Source organism: Nerophis ophidion, linkage group LG19 (genome assembly GCF_033978795.1).
Source record: "Nerophis ophidion isolate RoL-2023_Sa linkage group LG19, RoL_Noph_v1.0, whole genome shotgun sequence".
NCBI lineage: Eukaryota > Metazoa > Chordata > Actinopteri > Syngnathiformes > Syngnathidae > Nerophis > Nerophis ophidion.
In genome coordinates, this window is record NC_084629.1 from 14,998,895 (window position 1) to 15,021,394 (window position 22,500).

The 22,500-nt window shown below is 39.6% G+C and overlaps 1 protein-coding gene across 1 annotated transcript in view; it reads left to right on the top strand.

The window, feature by feature from the left end:
• The window catches only part of uxs1 (UDP-glucuronate decarboxylase 1), a 114,601-nt gene that overhangs the window by 35,581 nt on the left and 56,520 nt on the right, over positions 1–22,500 (top strand). Inside the window, exons 6-8 of the mRNA XM_061879286.1 lie at positions 8,293–8,473; positions 16,612–16,716; positions 18,142–18,201. Coding sequence (XP_061735270.1) covers positions 8,293–8,473; positions 16,612–16,716; positions 18,142–18,201 — 346 coding nt within the window. The remainder of the gene's footprint in view (positions 1–8,292; positions 8,474–16,611; positions 16,717–18,141; positions 18,202–22,500) is intronic.

Here is a 22,500-nt window from a genome sequence, read left to right on the forward strand (position 1 = left end):
CCTAGGGTGTCCTGGTGCCAAGTGCACATATGGACACCCTTATGTTTGAACATGGTGTTCGTTATGGACAATCCGTGACGAGCACAAAAGTCCAATAACAAAACACCACTCGGGTTTAGATCCGGGCGACCATTCTTCCCAATCATGCCTCTCCAGGTTTCACTGTCGTTGCCAACATGAGCGTTGAAGTCCCCCAGTAGGACAAGGGAATCACCCGGGGGAGCACTTTCCAGTACTCCCTCGAGCGTTCCCAAAAAGGGTGGGTATTCTGAACTGCTGTTTGGTGCGTAAGCACAAACAACAGTCAGGAGCCGCCCCCCCACCCGAAGGCGAAGGGAAGCTACCCTCTCGTCCACTGGGTTGAACTCAAACGTGCAGGCTTTGAGCCGGGGGGGAACGAGAATTGCCACCCCAGCCCGTCGCCTCTCACTGCCGGCAACGCCAGAGTGGAAGAGGGTCCAGTCCCTCTCGAGAGAACTGGTTCCAGAGCCCTTGCTGTGCGTCGAGGTGAGTCCGACTATATCCAGCCGGAACTTCTCTACCTCGCGGACTAACTCAGGCTCCTTCCCCCCCAGTGAGGTGACGTTCCAGAAGCTAGCTCTTGGGATTGTACCAGATGATGATGTTTCGTTTTCTGCTCTTTTTTGGTTGGTTTCCTGGAGTGTGTTCATAGGTGAGGGTGAAGTTGTATCCGCTTTCATCAAGTGCTTTCTGGTACGGGGGGATTGCTTGGTCGAATTCAGCTTTGCTAGATGACAGCATCGATAGCCTTTTATTAATTCCGGTAGGTATTCTTTTCGTGGTGGTGGGTGGGTGGTTGCTGTCATGGTGCACGTATTGGAGTGTTGTGTTGGGTTTCGTGAATGGTGGGTAGCTGTTATTTCTCACGTTGAAAGTGACGTCGAGGAAGTTGACGGTTTGCTTGTTGGCTTCAATCGTGGTCCGTAGGCCGTTTTCTTTGAAGATTTGGCATATGCGCTTCTTGGTGTTCTCGCTGCTCCTTGGCGAGGCGCGGCACACTGCCAGTCCGTCATCACGGTAAATACCAAGGTTCAGGTTGAGGCTAGCAAGCTGGGAGAGGAAGAAACTCCCAACGAGTTCGCACGTTTCTGCTCCGTCAAAACTCCCCATAGTAACGTCAGATGTTGAATTGTTCTTTTTTTGCCATGGTGTACTGTTGTGGATGAGTATGGAGTTCTTTGCGTGAATGATGATGTTTCTTTCGTTGCCTGTGATTGAGTCGTAGTCCGAGGCGAAGTTTAGTGCTTGGGTCAGTAGGTCTTGCGTGATGGAAGGGTAAAATTCTTTGATGTCGAAGGAGATAAAGTTGTGTTGTTGTTTGTCTTGGATGTTGTTAAACCATTTGAATACTGCTGCTGTATTTCTCCATTGGTTGAGTGGTGTTTTGTCCTTGATTTTTGTGTTGATTCTGTCCAGGATTATTTTGCTGATTTTTCCTATATATATATATATATATATGTGTATATATATATATATATAACATTGATATATATATATATATATATATCAATGTGTGTATACACACTTAAACATATACACTATATACGGGCTGCCAACATTAACACATTTGAAAAAATGATTGCGTTACCATAAATGAAGATTAGTCAGCGTTTGTTTTGACCGTCTGAAGGCAGTGATTACGTAACACGCCAGTGTGAGGATAGTAAGAGGGATGTGCTTTGTGCCTGTCAAAACAAACTCCAATGGAACTTTAGATAAAACTGAGGTAATTAGCATTGCAGCGACAAACTTAATTTTTGCCTTACATAAAGTTCAAAATAGCATGCTGAAGCAAACATGAACGCGAGGATGGAGTTGCTGGCATGCTACACAAACAGTAAACAGAGGACAACAATTTATGCTGGCAGAGTTTTTTTTTCGGCGTTTACTATCGGGATATAAGCCGCGACCACAAAATTTTAGAAGATGGACATTTTTCGATATATTCGCCGCACTGGACTATAAGCCACTTTATTTACATACCTTAATTGTTTCGAAACATTGCCTGTAACATGGTAGTAAAACAGCTGATCAAACAAAACAAAAGTCCTCATCTTGGACCTACTAGCTGCAGAAGCTTTTTCTCCAATCAGCTAAACAGACTCAATAACTTCACTGTGACACCTTGGTGAATTTACTTCGGAATTTGTGAAACTGAAACAATACAAGATGAATGCACTTTTATGTTAGTAATACTAACACAGACACTTGTAAACGGGTTAGCATATTAGCTAATGCTAAAAACGCTAGTCTCATTACATTACGATAGCACGTACAGATATATATGAAACACTCATACAAATATCACACATGGGACGGTTTAGTAAATTTAAACATTTTTGATAACTAAAACTTACAAACGTTGCTTGGAGTGATGAATGAAGAATCCATACTTATAGAATGCTATGGACGGCTAGAACACTTAACGGCACTTCGGTTGGAAAATTACAGCAACTGCTGGTAAACTAGGACACTGCAGCACCTGCAGAAAGTGAACGTGTCCAAAAGATGGCACCATAGCACAAGCAATATAACACCCTATTAGTGTTTTTGCTAGATTTTTATTTTTTTGTGTCTTTTTTTAATTGAAATTGTTTGACACACATATAACATAAATACACACAGTTTGACACACAGATAACAGAAATACAATACAACACAAATACATTGGTCAAATAAGTACATGCAAATATTGATATAAAGCTACAGACAAATGCTTTTCCGAGTGGCCCCAACATGGTGCAGCTATGTACAAATTCAAACAAAAGGCTCATCAATCCTCCGCAATTTAACCACTCCTAAATCAATCTGGAGATTAGTCTTCTTTAGATATTTTAAGAAAGGGCCCCATACTTCTTCAATTTTTACAGAACCATTCAATTTCAATCTAATTTTCTAAAATTTAAAGAAATAAAGAAGATCTCTGATCCAGCGGGTGTGGTAGATAGGCGCTGCAGCCTTCCAGTTTATCAGTCTTCTAGCTAACAAAGCAGTAAATGCCACCAGATTATTTTCGGATTTGCTGAGAAACGATGACTGAGCACGGTGGAAGAGGGGTTGATTCGATCCTGCGCTCGGGATCTTTCTGTGTGGAGTTTGCTTGTTCTCCCCATGACTGCGTGGGTTCCCTCCGGGTACTCCAACTTCTTCCCACCTCCAAAGACATGCACCTGGGGATAGGTTGATTGGCATCACTAAATTGGCCCTAGTGTGTGAATTTGGGTGTGAATGTTGTCTGTCTCTGTGTTGGCCCTGTGATGAGATGGCGACTTGTCCAGGGTGTACACCGCCTTCCGCCCAATTGTAGCTGAGATAGGCTCCAGCACCCCCCGCAACCCCAAAAGGGATAAGCGGTAGCAATGGATGGATGGATGAAAGATGACTGAGTGGCTACTCCGAATAGTCGACTTAGAGCAGGGGTGCCCATTACGTCGATCGCGAGCTACCAGTCGACCGCGGGGGGTGTGTCAGTCGATCTCGAGCCAGGCTTTTAAAAAAAATAGACCTAAAAATTAGTGATCATCAATCTTCACCAAGACGTCACTTAAATGACATTCACGGTACCGGAGGGTCTTGTGAGATGACGCTGGCTGCTACAAGATCATTATTATTAAAATATGACCGAGAGGAAGGCGAGAAACACTTTTTATTTCAACAGACTCTCGCGCCGTACCTTCCGTCAAAACTCTAAAGGCCGACTGCACATTTCCTATCTTCACAATAAAAGCCCTGCTTCATGCTGCCTGCGCTATCTAAATACAGAGTCTCGGAAAACTGGCGTGCACAAGCAATCCCTCAGACAGCTGGCGTGCACATCACTTGTGCACGGCAGCTTTCCGAGACTCTTATTTTGTTAGCGCAGGCAGCATGAAGCAGGGCTTTTATTGTGAAGATAGGAAATGTGCAATCGGCCTTTAGAGTTTTGACGGAAGGGACGGCGCAAAAGTCTGTTGAAATAAAAAGTGTTTCCCGCCTTCCTCTCTGTCATTTTTTCATAATAATGAACTGGCAGCAGCCAGCGTCATCTCACAAGACCCTCGGGTGCTGTGAATGTCAATCAAGCAAGCTACGGAATTTGCCGCCAATGTTTTTCTTGTAAAGTGTATGGAAGCTGGATGAATTAGATGCCAAAAACCAACAACTTTCATGTGGTATTGTACAGAAAGGACAACTTTTTTTCTCCTCCATTTGAAAATGTGGGCGTTATCATCATTACTGTCTGATTCCAATCAATGCAAGTCATCAGAATCAGGTAATACACCAACTTATATTCTTGTCTTTGTGAAAGAAAGACATCTATATGTGTTACACATGCTTGTATTATCATTAAACACATTTAACTTGTTTACAAAAATGTCTCTTTCATAAATAAATAAATATAAATGATATATATAAATGAGGTAGATCCCCTCGACTTGGTCAATTGAAAAGTAGCTCGCCTGCAGAAAAAGTGTGGGCACCCCTGACTTAGAGGATTTGATTCAATCCTTTAGCCAAATACCAAAGAAAAAGTTTCTAAAGAAATTTTGTCCAATAACTGCACAGGGATAGGCAGAGCCAAAAATATGTATTAAGTTAGCTGGAGAATATCTGTGCCGATCACACGATTCAGATATGTCGCCATACATATTAGCAAGTCGACCATTGATATAATGCGTACTATGTATTAGCTTGCATTGAATGAGTCTGTGTCTAGCACAAATAGAGGACTTATGAACTTGAAGTCACTTAGAATTTCTGTCCAGCTCTCCTCAGATTGGGTCACTCCTAAATCCCAAACTGACTTAATTAAATGTAGGGACTCAGAGCGTAAAATAATAAATGGTTATGAATAAGTGTTACTGATCCTTTTTAAGTTGGATGCAGTGTCAGAAACACATCTAACTAAAACTGTGTCAGTCGGCCAATCTGAAAACCTATGGAAAGTATTACAAACAATACCGCGGATTTGTAGCTATTTAAAAAAGTGTTAATTCGGGAGTGAACATTTATCACAAAGTTGCTGGAAAGAGGCAATAGTGTTAAAAAGGCACCATTGACAAAACAGGGAGAGAAAGCATGATTAGAAGTGATGGGTACAAGACTAGAAATAGTCTGCAAGCCAAAATAGCGCTTAAACTGAAGTCGGATCCTAAATGATGTTTAAACGATGGAATTTTTCGTAAAAATGAATGTTGATGAGTGAATGGGAGAGTAAACTCGAGCCCCAAGAGCTACTGGTTTGGTTGAGTTAGCCTCCATAACCAGCCATAACGGAGGAGGATCAAATGCTTCATAATGCAGCCAATATTTAAGAATGCTAGTGTTAGTGGCTTAGTACAGAGACTTTCACCTGCACATTGTGTCTATATATATATATATATATATATATATATATATATATATATATATATATATATATATATATATATATATATATATATATATATATATATATATATATATATTGTGTATATATATATATATATATATATATTGTGTATGTGTTAGTGGCTTAGTACAGAGGCTTTCACCTGCACATTGTGTCTATATATATATATATATATATATATATATATATATATATATATATATATATATATATATATATATATATATATATATATATATATATATATATATTGTAATAAGCGGGTTGGTATGAAGCACTTTTGACAGAGGCTCAAGGGCAATGGGCTCAGGGGGCAACCCTGCCTCATGGAACGGTAAAGATGAAAATATTCTAATTTTATTTTATTTGTCCTGACTGAGGCCTCAGGAGATGAATATAGGAGCTTGCTTGTTTTTTTCATAACATTATTCAAAATTCATACCTTAGCCGCTCCTCCGTCTTTAATCCATAGGGTTCAAAGTGTAGGAAAAAGTAGCGGTTTATAGTCAGGAATTCATTGTAAATTAAACATCTTTTCGTGACTGACAGCTACTTGTGTGGTCCAAGTGCTGCCGTTTTGTGGGCGGGCTTATATACGTGGCTCCACTTTGACAGCGTCTTCTCCCAACCATCTTTGTTGTAGTTTTTAGCGCTTCCATAGCAAGTCTACTGACAGATATAAGTTAGGACCATATGCATGTGCGTGTACGAGCCAGTCTGCCTTACAAAAAGAAGGAGCTTATTGACTACAGCGTCGGACAACATTGGCTACACGGGCAAGGCACTCTTGGTACATTAACACCATACATGGATAATCCGGTGACTTATTTCCCAACCGGTGACATCACAGATTGTTCAAATTCCAAACAGACCGTTTAGAGCAGGAGTCGGGAACCTTTTTGGCTGAGAGAGCCAAAAAGCCAAATATTTTGAAATATATTTCCGTAAGAGCCATAAATTATTTTTTTTAACACTGAACACAACTAAACGCGTGCATTTTTAAGTAAAACCAACATTTTTTAGAGTATAATAGGTCTCTTATTCTTCGTAATAACATTGTTATTCTGAAGCTAACTGTGGAGGAGGTGTGGCCTGCGGACCTGCAGCGACAGGTGCGTAGATGGCCCACCTGGGCCTTGTTATCTAATCACCTGTCGCTCTGTTATAAGCAGCAGCCAGGAGGAGAGATGGGGTTGGGGCTGCAAATACAATTGCTGGAAAACAACAGAGATTTATTGAAAAATAAAACAATATTGTAACCCTGAAACAGGCTCTCATGTCGGTACTTGGGGGTCTGAAGAACCCCCAGGAGGGCAAGCCCCACACTAACCAATAATAAATAAATAACTTCTTACCATTGACGCAACTTCTTGAACCGGTGCGGTAGAAAACGGATGGACGGATTAAAAATGCATGAAAATAATTTATATTTTGAACATTATTTTTAAAACTGGGATTACAAGTGGAATTATTCATTACTTATCGTGTTAAGCAACGTCAGCTCAGATTTATCAGAGAGCCAGATGCAGTCATCAAAAGAGCCACATCTGGCTCTAGAGCCATAGGTTCCCTACCCCAGGTTTAGAGCCTAGGTGTCAAAGTCAAGGACCGTGGGCCAGACCCGGCCCGTGAATTAATTATCTTTGGCCCTCGGGTTGATATTTGATTAGTTTAAGAACCGTCCCATAGGCCACAACCTCCTGCTGCTGTTTTGCACGCACCAATACTCAATTCCCCACAATACAACGGTAGTCCGTGAACTCACTGCAGCGCCGCTAGCCATCATTATTCATCATCATTCAGGGCAGATGTTAACTTTCAGCAACTGCCCTCCCCTATAATGGCTAAACGGAAGGTGGACGGTGAGAACAGGTGGTTTCAAGCCAGGTGGGAGGCAGAGTACATGTTCACGGAGGTAAAAGGCAAACCTGTGTGGCTGTAATGAAATAATATAATCTAAGAAGGCACTATGAAACATCTAAGAAAGACAAAGACAAGAATATGGACACAGAACAAAGGCTACAGAAGGTGGAAGAATTAAAACGAGGTCTGAAGTCCCGTCAGGCTCTGTTCACAAAAGTCACATCACAAAGCTATGGTGTCGTTTTGATAACTGACACCATGTTTAATTGGAATTATAATATATGAATGATGATAAATAAATGTGTTGTGGCAGTATCAATCAATCAATCAATGTTTATTTATATAGCCCTAAATCACAAATGTCTCAAAGGACTGTATGCGGATTTCACCAATGTGGCGATTTGGAGAAACAATTGGTTTAAACTGCCAACATTAAAATGTTAAACAAGAAGTGCTTAAAGTTTAATGGCTTTGTAAAAACACTGAGACAAAGTCTAAATTCATTGTGTTCAGGGTATTTTTGAAAATGCACCAATTTTTTCCTTAGTTTTCAATTTACGTCAAGTGTTTTGCCGAGAGGACTATTTGTAGTATGTACATTTTCAAAATTTTCTTGCTCTATTTTTGGCCAAAGTGAGACAAAAAAAAAATCTGAATTTGTCTTTTTTTTCATTATTATGCCATGAGTTTACCAGTGCGGTCCGCGTGGGTATAGATTTTCCTTCATGCGGCCCTTGAGCTAAAATGAGTTTGACAACCCTGGTTTGGAGGAAGTATGCAGGAAGGCAAGATTGTTTTATAAATATCTCCGCGATATTTCCACAATTCGATTTCAAATCTTCAGGACTTATGCAGATCCAAAATACACAGCAGGTACCAATTGGAAGAAAAGTTGGTTTTGCATACTAGGGCTCCTTCATATCAAATATTTTTTGACCTTATTGTTGAGCTACTTAAAATGCAGGAGGCGAGCAGGAGACCCCTTATGTAGTAATAATATTTCTGTAACCTTTGACCATTCTTGTTTCTTTTTCAAGATTACTGGTGGTGCAGGCTTTGTGGGCTCCCATCTAACGGACAAGCTGATGATGGATGGCCATGAGGTGACCGTGGTGGACAACTTTTTCACGGGGAGGAAAAGGAACGTGGAGCACTGGATCGGCCATGAGAACTTTGAGCTCATCAATCATGACGTGGTGGAGCCACTCTATATCGAGGGTGAGGGAACGTCGACAAGTGATTGGATTTTGTGGGGGGGGTTTTCATCCTGGCAAGAGTCAACAAAGATGTGGAGATTAACGCTAAACTGGTAGGAACACACTGGCTCTTGAATGTATTTAAGACTATAAAATTACTTAATTGGTTTTGGATAAAAAAAAAAAAAAGACTGAATAGGCAGTTAATTGGTCGTTAAGAATTATCTTAATTACCGTATTTTACGGACTGTAAGGTGCACTTAAAATCCACAGTGCACCTTGTAACCAGGTGCGCCTAATGTTCTGGTTGTGCTTACCGATCTTGAAGCTATTTTATTTGGTACATGGTGTAATAAGTGTGACCAGTAGAGGGCAGTCACACAAGAGATATGTGTAGAACGCAAGATGACACCAATAAACAACACCAAAACTTTAAATGTTCCATTGAGAATATAAAACATTACACATGGCGCTCAAAAATATGTCAAAATGTTTTAGTTCGACTGTGGTAAGCTGAGAAGCCGCACCCCTTGATAAATTGCCTGTGCATTACAGCTACCGTAGTCAGACATGCTGTGATTCAACATATGGGTTTTATTATGATGTGTGTATAAGGACCGCAAAATGGTAACTATTAGCAAACATTATCTGCCGTTTAGTTTCACAATATTATGCAAAACTACCTTTTCTTACTTTTTGGTAACTGCTGAAGTGAATTTGGGATCTGCATAAGTTCTGAAAATGTGCACGCTCCGGCATTGTAGTCCATAGTCGATAAGCTTCTTCTTTTTCTCTATGTTCTTGTTATGGGGCATTCAACCTCAGCTGTTACCATTTCTAATATTAAGTAGGGTAAAGTTCTAACTTATATCTGTCTGTAGACTCTCTATGAAAGCGCTAAAAACTACCAGTGTAGTGGGTTTACATTATTCACCCACACTTTAATTATAGGATCGTTCCGGTCATACGTTTTTTCACAAGACACGTGAGCCACGGATGAGGAGATGCTGCTCCGTTATTGATTTAAGTAAAGTCTGAATGTCATTAAAACATTTAGCTCCATTTTTTTAACACATCTTCGACTCCCATCCTTGCACACTACACCGGTACAACAAAGATGACCGGTAGAAAACGCTATCCAAGTAAATGAAACCACTCACAAACGGTGCATCCTGACGCAACGGAGAGAAGAAGACTTAAAGATGGTGTGTAAGACATAATGTATGCAACATTTTGACCAAAGAACCACTATTACATGTTATGTAGACCACAAGGAAGTGTTTTATATTCAGAAACAAAAATAAAAATTTCACCCCTTTAATGCGCCCTATAGTCCGGTGCGCCTTTTTTGTATAATAATGGAACCTAAATACAGTAGATCCGGTCCTCGGCAGTGTGCCTTATAATGCGGTGAGCCCTATGGTCTTAAAAATACAGGTAGTGGAATTTTATGTTTATAAATCACGTGAGAGGCACTACTTGATTACAATCAACAAAGGTGCTGTTGATTGGGTCAGCTAATTTGCTTTCTCACAAAGGATGACATGTTGGAGAGCACGTCGCAGTGAGTTATAAAATGTTAGCATCCGCCACCAATGTGTTTTCACTGACACTTAAATCTATAACACGTGGGTATTTGTCATCATAAGATTTGTAATGAATAAAAATATCAGACTTGTGTGATTTTTTCTGAGGGGTACAATATATTATATAATTAATTTGTTTTTAGGTAAAATAAAACACCTTCTTTTTAAGGTGTGGCGCTAATAAAAAGGCCGCGGTGGCGCAGCACGTTCAGTTACATTAAGGAGATACCCTGGACATTGGTATTACACGTCGTGTCCTAATGTTCACTGAGTAAAACAACACCTTAATAATTCTAATATGAATCAAGTGCCTCGTTATTCGCTGACTCACCTTCAGCACACCACTCATTTATCTCCAAGCCTTATTAAATTTAACCCTTGATTTGTTTTTAAGTTCACTTGCATAACCTCCTTTCGCTTTCCACCAGAAAAACAGATTTTTTATTTCCCTTGTATTACAATGTTTAACAAAAGAGAAAAAAAAGAGTAATGTCAGTCTATTTATTGTGGCATATTACTGCGGGTTGACCAGCTCAGAAACCAATGTGGGTGGTTGCAGTTTGAATATGGCTCCTATGAGATTGTGCATAAAGAGCAACAGGAGTGGGTAATTGCACCAGCAAACAGTGTAAGCAATATTGACATAAGAAAAGACATAATAAACTTTTTAAAAAGTGGTGATTCATCTCATTGCTGAAATGATTGGGTATCTGTACCAAACTACCTGATAACCGGACATTTGGGTTTTTCATAAAGGGACTATTTTTCCCCATTATTTGTAACTCTGAGGTATTAAATCAAAAACAAACGGCCACTGCGGACGTCCTCAGGAAGATACTTGGCTATTACTCGTTTGAGCTTTACGGTTCATAGATTTCACTCTGATTCATTGTAAGCTGACCTCAAAATGGTTTGAGAATTGTTTATAATCATAGGCTTTATGCTCAGTTTGATCATTCAGTATCTACCGACTGACACAAGGTTTACACTAAGTATGCTTGTTGCCAGAAATTGTGATGAATGCATTACGACAAGCATAGGAATTGGTAAATGAGAGTTTCCTGAATGTTTTTAATGTGCATGAACTTGTGCACAATTTGACACATGTAAATACTGCATTTGTTGCTATGTATGAGTACATGCCAACCACATAGTTTAATCTGTTCACTGTCTTATGTCCATAATAAGAATCAGAATCCTTTCATTTCCATTGTCAGTGAGGGTTCACAAACGGGGATATTTTTTTTTGTGCTCCATAAAACATTAACTAGCACAACTAAGATAACCTCGCTGAAAATAGAATTGAGAATAAAACCAGATGAATAAAATATTATGAATACGCTTAAGATAAAATATCTTGTCTCTGTAGACTGTATACATATTTACATGAGTGATATGGACAGTGAGAAGTAGGTGAAAGTGAAATCAGTGCAGTTTTTTTATGAGCCTGATGGTAGAGGGGGGAAAATCGTCCTTGTGGCGGGAGGTTTTGGTCCGAACGGACCTTAGTCTCTTGCCTGAGGGGAAGTCGAATAGTTTGTGTCCAGGGTGGGAAGGGTCGGCTGCAACCTAGCTTGCACGTCCTCGAGTCCTGGAGGCATACATGTCTTGGAGAGATGGGAGGTTGCAGCTGACTACCTTCTCAGCAGAGCGTATGATTTGCTGCAATCTGTGTGTTTCCCTGGCTGTGGCCCCAGGATACTGCACTGTGATGAAGGTGGTGAGGATGGACGCAAGGATGGCCTTGTAGAACTGCACCAACATTTGTTTTAGCAGCTTGAGTTGCCTCAGCTGCCACTGGAAAAACATCCTTCACTGGTCCTGAGAGAGCAGATATTTTGCTCTCCCTTCAGGTCCTGTGTGATGGTGGAGCCCAGGAAGCGGAAAGCGTCCAGTGCGTCCACGATAGAGACAGGGAAGTCTGTTAGAGTGAAGTGGGACAGTGGGCTTCTGGCTTTCCTGAAGTCTTCAGTCATCTTCACTGTTTGCTGGGCGCTTAGTTCCTGGGTGTTGCGCCTGCACTAGAACATCAGACAGTCCACCTCCCATCTGTAGGCAGACTCATCGTTATCTGGTAGTGTCATTCACAAACTTAAACAGTTTCAAGGACTCGCGACTGGAGGTGCAGCAGTTTTATCGATAAGAGCAGACAGTAACGTACACAGCCTTGCAGGGATCCGGTGCTAATGGATCATGATCATCCCTAGCTGCGCATGCTGCTTCCGGTCTGTCAGGTGATCCATATGCAAATGGTATCTGGGACATTGAGCTGAGCTTGTCCTGTTAAAGAGTTTGGAGGATGGTTTTGAATGCAGAGCTAAATTCCACGAACAGGATCCTGGCGTAGGTTCCCGGGCAGTCCAGATGATAAGTGGACAAATGTAGGTTTTAGTGATCTGCTCCATCCAGCCATCCATTTTCTACCGCTTGTCCCTTTCGGGGATGCGGGGGGGGGGGGCTGGAGCCTCCAGCTGGACTTGAGTGGAAGGCATCGTACACCCTGGACAAGTCGCCATCTCATCACAGGGCCAGCACAGAGACAACATTCACACTCAAATTCACACACGAGGGCACATTTAGTGTTGCCAATCAGCCTATCCCCATGTCTTATGGAAGTGGGAGGAAGCCGGAGTACCCGAAGCGAACGCAGGCAGTCAAAGGCAAACTCCACACAGTAAGACCCCAAGCCTGATAATTAAACCCAGGACCTTGTTATTGTGAGGCATAAGCACTAACCACTGCTCCACTGTGCTGTCCCTACATTGTGCTCCTTTCTCCTCATACATGATACATTGTGTAAATGATTCCACTTAAGTTGATTTTTAGCTGGAATTTGTTGTTGTTGCAGTCTTGTTCGCTTCGTTTTCAGATGCTAGTATAAGTTTGTTGTGCTGCTGTCTTTTTTTAAACAGACTTGCAGAGTGTATTAATTTGTCCTGTTGCCGCAAATCTAAACCACTGATGACATTTTTCTTTTGAACAAACATCTCGCTTTCGTTTGCATTTGCATTAGCCAGGTTTTGCTAGGTGTTTAAATCTCTGCTAAAGAAGTAATAGGGAGGGCGAAAGCTACGGAAGCTTCTCGGGGCAAAAAAATATGCCAAAGCAAGAGGAGAAATAATGTATTTTTTTATTTTTTTCAACCAAATCAAAGTCAAAGGTTATCTATATAACACTTATTAGTGAATGCCTCAAAGAGCTGCACAAAACACAACATCGTCCTGGCCTCTGATCCCACATCCTGGCAAGAAAAACTCAAACCAATGAGAACAAAGAGAAAACTTGAAAAAGACCGCAGATGCAATGGATGCTGAGTGGCTACGGTTACGGTAATAATGTGAGAGTACAGTCCATATGGAGATAAGCAGGGGGATCCTCTTGCATATAGGCAAGTCAGTTGCGCAGAGACGTCACCAACTTTGGCACAGAAGAGTGGTCCACTGCTAGCGCGTCCTCTGTGGAAACTTATCCATGGCCGAGGAGGGCAGATTAGAGAGACAGTAGATCAACTAGTCCAAAAAAGGGTAATTTTAAGGGCTAGAATGTATAAATTAGTTTTAAGATGGGACTTAAATGCTTCTACTGAGGTAGCATCAGTAACTGTTATCAGTAGGGGATTCCAGAATACTGGAGACCGACTAGAAACGGCTCTATAGCCCGCAGACTTTTTTGGGTTTTGGCAATCACTAATAAGCCGTAGTTCTTAAAACGCAGATTTTTGGCCGGGACTTACAATCAGCAAGGTAGGATGGAGCAAGACTGTTTAGTATTTTATACATAAGTAGTAAATCCTTAAAGTCGCATCTTCAGTAAACGGGAAGCCAGTGCAGGTGAGTCAGTATAGGCGTAATATGATTAAACTTTCTTGTTCTTGTCAAAAGTCTTAGCAGCTGCATTTTGCGCCATGTTGTAATCTTTTAATGTGAGACATAGGGAAACCTGAACATAATGTGTTAGAGTAATCGACATAAGATGTAACAAACGCATGAATAACGATATCAGCGTCGGTGGTGGACAAAATGGGATGAATTTTAACGATATTACAGAGATGAATGAAGGCTGTTTTAGAAACACTCTTATTGTGTGACTCAAATGAGAGAGTTTGGTCAAAGATAAAAAAAAAGATTCTTTACTGTGTCGCTTTATACAATTGGTATTATAAAATATGTGCCGGTAGCACCTATTTTATATTTTTTGCTTGACAGCATTTCTGTTTTCTTAGCGTTAAGATGCAAAACGTTGCTAGACATCCATTGTTTAATTTAATTTAGAGAGGCCTCCAGGTGGCTACAATCAGGTGTGTTGGTCAGCTTTAGGGGCATGTAAAGTGGGCTGTCATCATTTTGGTAATCATCTGCAATAAAAAACTTGAATATATTGATGAGATTGATTTTCCACCCAGGCCTATCGAATATCCGTAATCCACGTCCGCAGCAACGCACAAGAGCTCCAGATTTGATAGGGAACACCCACATTTAAAGCACCAGTAGAGTGGAAAAACAAGTTGACTTTATTTGCTTAATTATGTTTTACAGTATCCATTAAACCATATCTAATGGTATTTGAATATTCCGCTCTGAATACCTTCAGCTATTTCCATAGATTGAGTCACTGGAGTAACACTTCTGCACAACATATTATCAGATCAGTCATACTGGAAATGTGCAAACATTTGTCTTATCAATAACAATCTCTATATAAGATATGAACATGTTTTCTTTTTTATGCATTCTAAGTCATAACTAAATAAATACAATGTAGTCAATGGGGGCTCTCTCTATTTCACCGTTAAAACCCTCAAAATAACTATCCGAAACTCACCAACAACTTTTATTCATATATTAACCAAATATAAGCAATGTTGTTATTATAAGCGCTAACGCAGACAAACTATTTTTAAGCAGCGCAATGATACCGACAGCTCAGTAGCCCTCCGCTGCTTTACTCAGAGCCGACAGCGATGTCCTGCTGCTCCCTCATCGCGTCTCACCTCGTCAATGTTATTCTAGATTATAAATCATGCCTCTCATCTGGTCATTAGGAAGATTTAACCTTGAATCTAGAAGTTGGTCATCTATGACATTCAATTCATACCTGGAGATGGTGACAAACACACACGACCGTGTCTGCAGGGAGACTTCCTTGGTAACCCTTTGTGTGGATCAAAATGATATTTTCAGCTAAACTGGAAGATATTGTTATCCTATCAATCATCATTGCAGTGAGAGCAGACATTGTACAGTACATGTTGGTAGTTTGTATTTATTGTTTAACACTTAACAATACTGCTACGTGATGCTTCTGAAACTTGTCGATCATTTTCCTTATATTTAGGTTCAACAATATACGTTTATGGTTCATAATTTTTCTCAAAGTAATCGTTGTTGGCTCTCATAAAGACTGCATAATTTGCATTGTTGTTGGTTAAGAAGGGATCTGTGGTTCCGATTCCTCCGTCACGTGATGACATGACTGGCTTCCTCATTATCCAATCCAATCCACTTTATTTATATAGCACATTTAAACAACAACGTTTCCAAAGTGCTGCACAGCCATGTTAAAAACAATTGTAAAAAAAAAAAAAAAAAAAAAAAATTATCTCTCAAAATGGCTCGGGAATCTCTGTGAGACTGATACTATTTTGAATATATCTATTCGCAAACTCTAAGTTTTTCGGTATCATAAAACAGATATATATGATAATAGCTTCAATATAGAGGAAACTTGTTTTTCTACTCTATTGGTGCATTGAATGTTGCGTTACCCAAAGCATGCATCTTAGATGAAGGTGCTCAGTGACAGACTTAAGTTGAATGGGAGAATGCTGCTCAGACAGAATTTGTGCAGGTGCACATCTTTTTTCACTTTAGCACATGGGAGAATTGGGCCCTTGATGCATATATTTTTTTATTGTGCAACTTCGGGTCCTTTACCAAAAATACCAGTGCAAAGACTTGGTAAACTGGGTGTAAGTATACACCCAGGAACTTTAAAAAAAAAAAAGTTTTGGTTTGGACCACTAAACTAAACTAAAAGTGTGAATGCAGCCATCGTCTCAAAAGTTTATATTCATTTGTTTTCAATTTAGTTTGTTATTAAGGGTGGAACTAATTGAAAATATTACCTTTGATACAAAACTGGACCAACAAAATAGAATGTTTCCTCGTCACAAACTGCTGGACTCGAGTGTTCCAAATTTTAATGACCCAAAAGCGCTCCTAAAAGTTAAATGTTAATATTATGCAGCAGCTTAGGCAGGCAAAAGAAGATAACTACCTTAGCGGTCTGGATCAGAAGTTATTTCCCTAGCCAACAAGTGTCAGTAGTGGAAAGTAATCATTAAACAAAATTTAACACACCCAAAGTTTGTGTATTAAAAATATGTTTTTATTTGGCTTTCCCGGGGTAGTTTTTGGTTTTGTTCAATACGATGGTCACTTCTTTGAGAGCTGGCTTCGACCTTTTTATTAATGCAATTCAATGTCAATGTTAAAGGTATTGCAGAACCTCTCTGAATGTTTTGAACTCATGTTTCCTTGTCAGTGTTATATTTTCATGTTTGTTCTCTCCTCAGTGGATCAGATCTTTCACTTGGCTTCGCCGGCTTCTCCTCCCAATTATATGTACAACCCCATCAAAACCCTCAAGACGAACACCATTGGCACTCTCAACATGCTCGGTGAGTTAAAGGTTATATATATATATATATATATATATATATATACTGTATATATATATGATTATCATTTTTTATTTTTTTTAATATCAAAGGGGAAGAAAGATTGTCCTTTGGCCCTAGTGCATGGGTGTCAAACTCTGGCCTGCGGGCCAAATATGGCCCGCTGTGTATTTTCACTTGGCCCTTGAGGCAATATCAAATTAACATTAGAGCTGGCCCGCCGGTATTTTACAGTGGCGGTGTCGCTGTAACACCGCATTCACCGCTAATACTCATTCTTGCTAACACCCCCCCTCCCGATTTTCCAAGGAGACTCCCAAATTTCAGTGCCCCTCACGAAAATCACAGGGGGCAACCATTCTTCCAAATTTTTCCCGATTCCCACCTGGATAACACCTGGACAACAATATTGGGGGCGTGCCTTAAAAGCACTGCCTCAAGAGTCCTCTAAAACTTTCGTAACGTCCGCTTTTCCTACGTACAAACAGCGTGCCGGCCTAGTCACATTATATATGTGGCTTTTACACACACACACGCTAATGCAATGCAAGCTTGGTCAACAGCCATACAAGTCACACTGAGGGGGGCCGTATAAACAACTTTAAGACTGTTGCAAATATGCGCCGCACTGTGAACCAACACTAAACGAGAATGACAAGCAAATTCCGGGAGAACATCCGCACTGTAACACAACATAAACACAACAGAACAAATACACAGAACCCCTTGCAGCACTACCTCTTCCTGGACGCTACAATATAAAAATTCATTATTAGCCTGTGGGAAAAGTTTATTTTGATATTTACCCGAGAAGGCTGCAAATAGAAAAGAAGCATTCAATTTCTATTTGAATTTGATTTGATATGCCATGGCTATTTTTAAATTATTGGTATTATTTGAAACTCGATGTTGCATATCACTATAAAGTTATATAAGTCTTGCTTCTTCAATATTCAATGCAAAACTTGTTTGGGTCCCTATTAAAAGGTTAATTTGTTCAACCTTGGCCCGCGGCTTTGTTCAGCTTAAAATTTTGGCCGACTCTGTATTTGAGTTTGACACCCCTGCCCTAGTGTGTGAATGTGAGTATGAATGTTGTCTGTCTATCTGTGTTGGCCCTGCGATGAGGTGGCGACTTGTTCAGGGTGTACCCCGCCGTCCGCCCGAATGCAGCTGAGATAGGCTCCAGCACCCCCTCCGACCTCGAAATGGACAAGCGGTAGGAAATGGATGGATGGATGGATGTCGTAACCAAACATGCCAGTCTTGCCACAGCAGTTTGACTGAATGATGGGAATGCATTTGTTGATTATGCAGCGTAATGGAGGAAGAATGTGCCTATTATCATGGCATGTATCCAATGTTGTTTGCACAATCAGCTCTTATTTCTCCCTGTAAAAGAAGTCTGTCTGTTTTGTCACACAGGCCTTGCTAAACGCGTGGGCGCCAGACTCCTCTTGGCTTCTACATCGGAGGTTTACGGAGGTAAGAACAGTTCAGGTCACCACGGTTATTGTAATAAAGTTCTATTAGCATTTTGTATGTAAATGTGCTTTTTAACTTCTTTTTAATTAATTTCTTAAATCTATTTTTTTTAATCCTTTTTATGGTGTTTTAATTTAATTGTGGGCAGCACGGTGGGTCAGGGGTTAGTGCATGTACCTCACAAGACGAAGGTCCTGGGTTCAATCGCTCGGTATCTTCCTGTGTGTGTGGAGTTTGCATGTTCTCCCCGTGACTGTGTGGGTTCCTTCCGGGTACTCCGGCTTCATTCCCACCTCCAAATAAATGCACCTGGAGATAGTTTGATTGGTGTGAGTGTGAATGTTTTCTGTCTATCTGTGTTGGCCCTGCGATGGGGTAGTGACTTGTCCATGGTGTACGCCGCCTTCCACCCGTGTGCAGCTGGGATAGGCTCCAACACCTCCTACTACAAGCGGTAGGAAATGGAAGGATGGATGTTGTTTTAATTTTCCTCTGTTTTGTACAGCGCTTCATGATTTTATCTGTGAAAAGCGTTTTATAAGTATAATGTACTTACTTACTTGTAATTGTTCTCCAAACTCCTTTAGTGAAACCACTTTAGACATACATCTCCAATCAGTCTCACTTTTGCCCACTGAGACAAAGATTGTGGATGACTGATAAGAGGACTTCTCACCAATTGATTCTGCTTTTGAATAAACACGCTCAGGTTCTGAGAGCGATGCACAGATTGAATCCACTTTCACCATGTTTGAAAGCGAGAGACAAAGAAAACAGGACTGCGTGGCTGGGTTGGTAGAGCGGCCGTCCCAGCAACTTGAGGGTTCCAGGTTCGATTTCAGCTTACGCCATCCTAGTCACTGACGTTGTGTCCTCGGCAAGACACTCTACCCACCTGTACCAAGTTCCACCCACGCTGGTTTGAATGTAGATAATTAGTTTCACTATGTGAAGTGCTTTGAGTCTCTTCAGAGAAAAAAGCGCTATGTTACTATTAATCATTTCACTTCACACACTGACCTGACTATTATCGAAGACAGCAAAGTTATCAAGTAGATTTTCATACATTGCCTGGGCCTATATTTATGAAACTATTGGGTCAGTGGGATAATTTACTCCTGATTATTATTATGTATATGTATACATATACAAACCCCATTTCCATATGAGCTGGGAAATTGTGTTAGATGTAAATTTAAACGGAATACAATGATTTGCAAATAATTTTCAATCTATATCCAGTTGAATATGCTACAAAGACAACATATTTAATGTTCAAACTGATAAACATTTTTTTTTTTGCAAATAATCATTAACTTTAGAATTTTATGCCAGCAACAAGTGACAAAGAAAATAGGAAAGGTGGCAATAAATACTGATAAAGTTGAGTACTGCTCATCACACACTTATATGGAACATCCCACAGGTGTGCAAGCTAATTGGGAACAGTTGGGTACAATGATTGGGTATAAAAGCAGCTTCCATGAAATGCTAAGTAATTCACAAACAAGGATGAGGCGAGGGTTACCACTTTGTAAGCAAATCGTCAAAGAGATTTAGAACAACATTTCTCAATGAGCTATTGCAAGGAATTTAGGGATTTTACCATCTACGGTCGTAAAATCATCAAAAAGTTCAGAGAATCTGGAGAAATCACTGCATGTAAGCGATGATATTACGGACTTTTGATCCCTCAGGCGGAAATGCATCAAAAACCGACATCAGTGTGTAAAAGATATCACCACATGGGCTCGGGAACACTTCTTAAAACCACTGTCAGTAACTACAGTTGGTCGCTACATCTGTAAGTGCAGGTTAAAATTCTACTATGCAAAGCCAAACATATTTATCAACAATATCCTGAAACACCGCCGGCTTGGCTGGGCCCGAGCTCACCTAAGATGGACTGATGCAAAGTGGAAAGGTGTTCTGTGGTCTGACGAGTCCACATTTCAAATTATATTTGGAAACAGAGGACATGGTGTCCTCCACAACAAAGACGAAAATAACCATTCGAATTGTTATAGGCGCAAAGTTCAAAAGCCAGCATCTGTGGTGGTATGGGGGTGCATTAGTGCCCAAGGCATGGGTAACTTAAACATCTGTGAAGGCACCAATAATGCTGAAAGGTCCATACAGGTTTTGGAGCAACATATGTTGTCATCCAAGCAAAGTTATCATGGACGCCCATGCTTATTTCGCAAAAACAAGTGTTAGAACAGCGTGGCTTCGTAAAAAAAAGAGTGCGGATACTTTCCTGGCCCGCCTGCAGTCCAGACTTGTCTCCCATTGAAAATGTGTGGTACATTATGAAGCGTAAAACACGACAGCGGAGACCCCGGACTGTTGAACGACTGAAGCTCTATAGAAAACAAGAATGGGAAAGAATTCCACTTCCACAAAAATTAGTTTCCTCAGTTCCTAAACGTTTATTGAGTGTTGTTAAAGGAAAAGGTGATGTAACAGTAGTGAACATGCCCTTTCCCAACTACTTTAGCACGTGTTGCAGCCATGAAAATCTAAGTTAATTATTATTTGCAAAAAAAATAAAGTTAATGAGTTTGAACATCAAATATCTTGTTTTTGTAGTGCATTCAATTGAATATGGGTTGAAAAAGATTTGCAAATCATCTGTATTCTGTTTATATTCACATCTAACACAATTTTCCAACTCATATGGAAACGTGGTTTGTATATGTATGTATATGTATATATATCTATATAGGTATATGTACTGAAAGTGAATATATATGTGTGTGTATATATGAATATATATATATATATAATTTATATGTACAGTATGTGTATATATACATGTATGTAAATATGTATAAATGTGTATGTATATATATATGTATATATATGTGAATATATAAATGTAAAAATATATATACATATTTATGTGAATATATATATTTAAATATATATATACATGTATGTGAATATATATGTAAATATAAAAACCCCCGTTTCCATATGAGTTGGGAAATATAAACGGAATACATTGATTTGCAAATCCTTTTCAACCCATATTCAATTGAATGCACTACAAAGACAAGATATTTGATGTTCAAACTCATAAACTTAATTTTTTTTTGCAAATAATATTTAACTTAGAATTTTATGGCGGCAACACGTGCCAAAGTAGTTGGGAAAGGGCATGTTCACCACTGTGTTACATCACAATTTCTTTTAACAACACTCAATGAATGTTTGGGAACTGAAGAAACTTATTGTTGAAGTTTTGAAAGTGAAATTCTTTCGCATTCTTGTTTTATGTAGTGCTTCAGTCGTTCAACAGTCCGGGGTCTCCACTGTCGTATTTTACGCTTCATAATGCGCCACACATTTTCGATGGGAGACAGGTCTGGACTGCAGGCGGGCCAGGGAAGTACCCGGATTCTTTTTTTACGAAGCCACGCTGTTGTAACATGTGCTGAATGTGGCTTGGCATTGTCTTGCTGAAATAAGCAGGGGCGTCCATGAAAAAGACGCGTAGATGGCAGCATATGTTGTTCCAAAACCTGCATGTACCTTTCATTATTAATGGGGCCTTCACAGATATGTAAGTTACCCATGCCTCATGCATTAATGTATCCCCATACCATCACATATGCTGGCTTTTGAACTTTGCGTCGATAACAGTCTAGATGGTTCGCTTTTCCTTTGGTCCGGATGAAACGATGTCAAATATTTCCAAAAACTATTTGAAATGTGGACTCGTCAGACCCCAGAACACTTTTCCACTTTGCATCACTCTGTCTTAGATGATCTCGGGCCCAGAGAAGCTGGATTTTGGTGATAAATGGCTTTTGTTTGCAAAGTAGAGCTTTAACTTGCATTTACAGATGTAGCCACAAACTGTATTTAGAGACAGTGGGTTTCTGAAGTGTTCCTGAGCCCATGTGGTGATATCCTTTAAACATCGTTTGTATATATATATATATATATATATATATGTATATATGAGTATATATATATAAATATGTATATATATATATATATATATGAGTATATATATATAAATATGTATATATATATATATATATATATATGAGTATATATATATATATAAATAAATATATTTATATATATATATATATATATACATGTGAATATATATATATGTGAATATATATATGTGAATATATATATACATGTGTATATATATATTTATGTGAATATATATTTATATATATGTGAATATATATTTGTATATATATGTGACTATATATTTGTATATTATATATGTGAATACGTATATATCTGAATACATATGTACAGTAGGGCAAAAAGTTA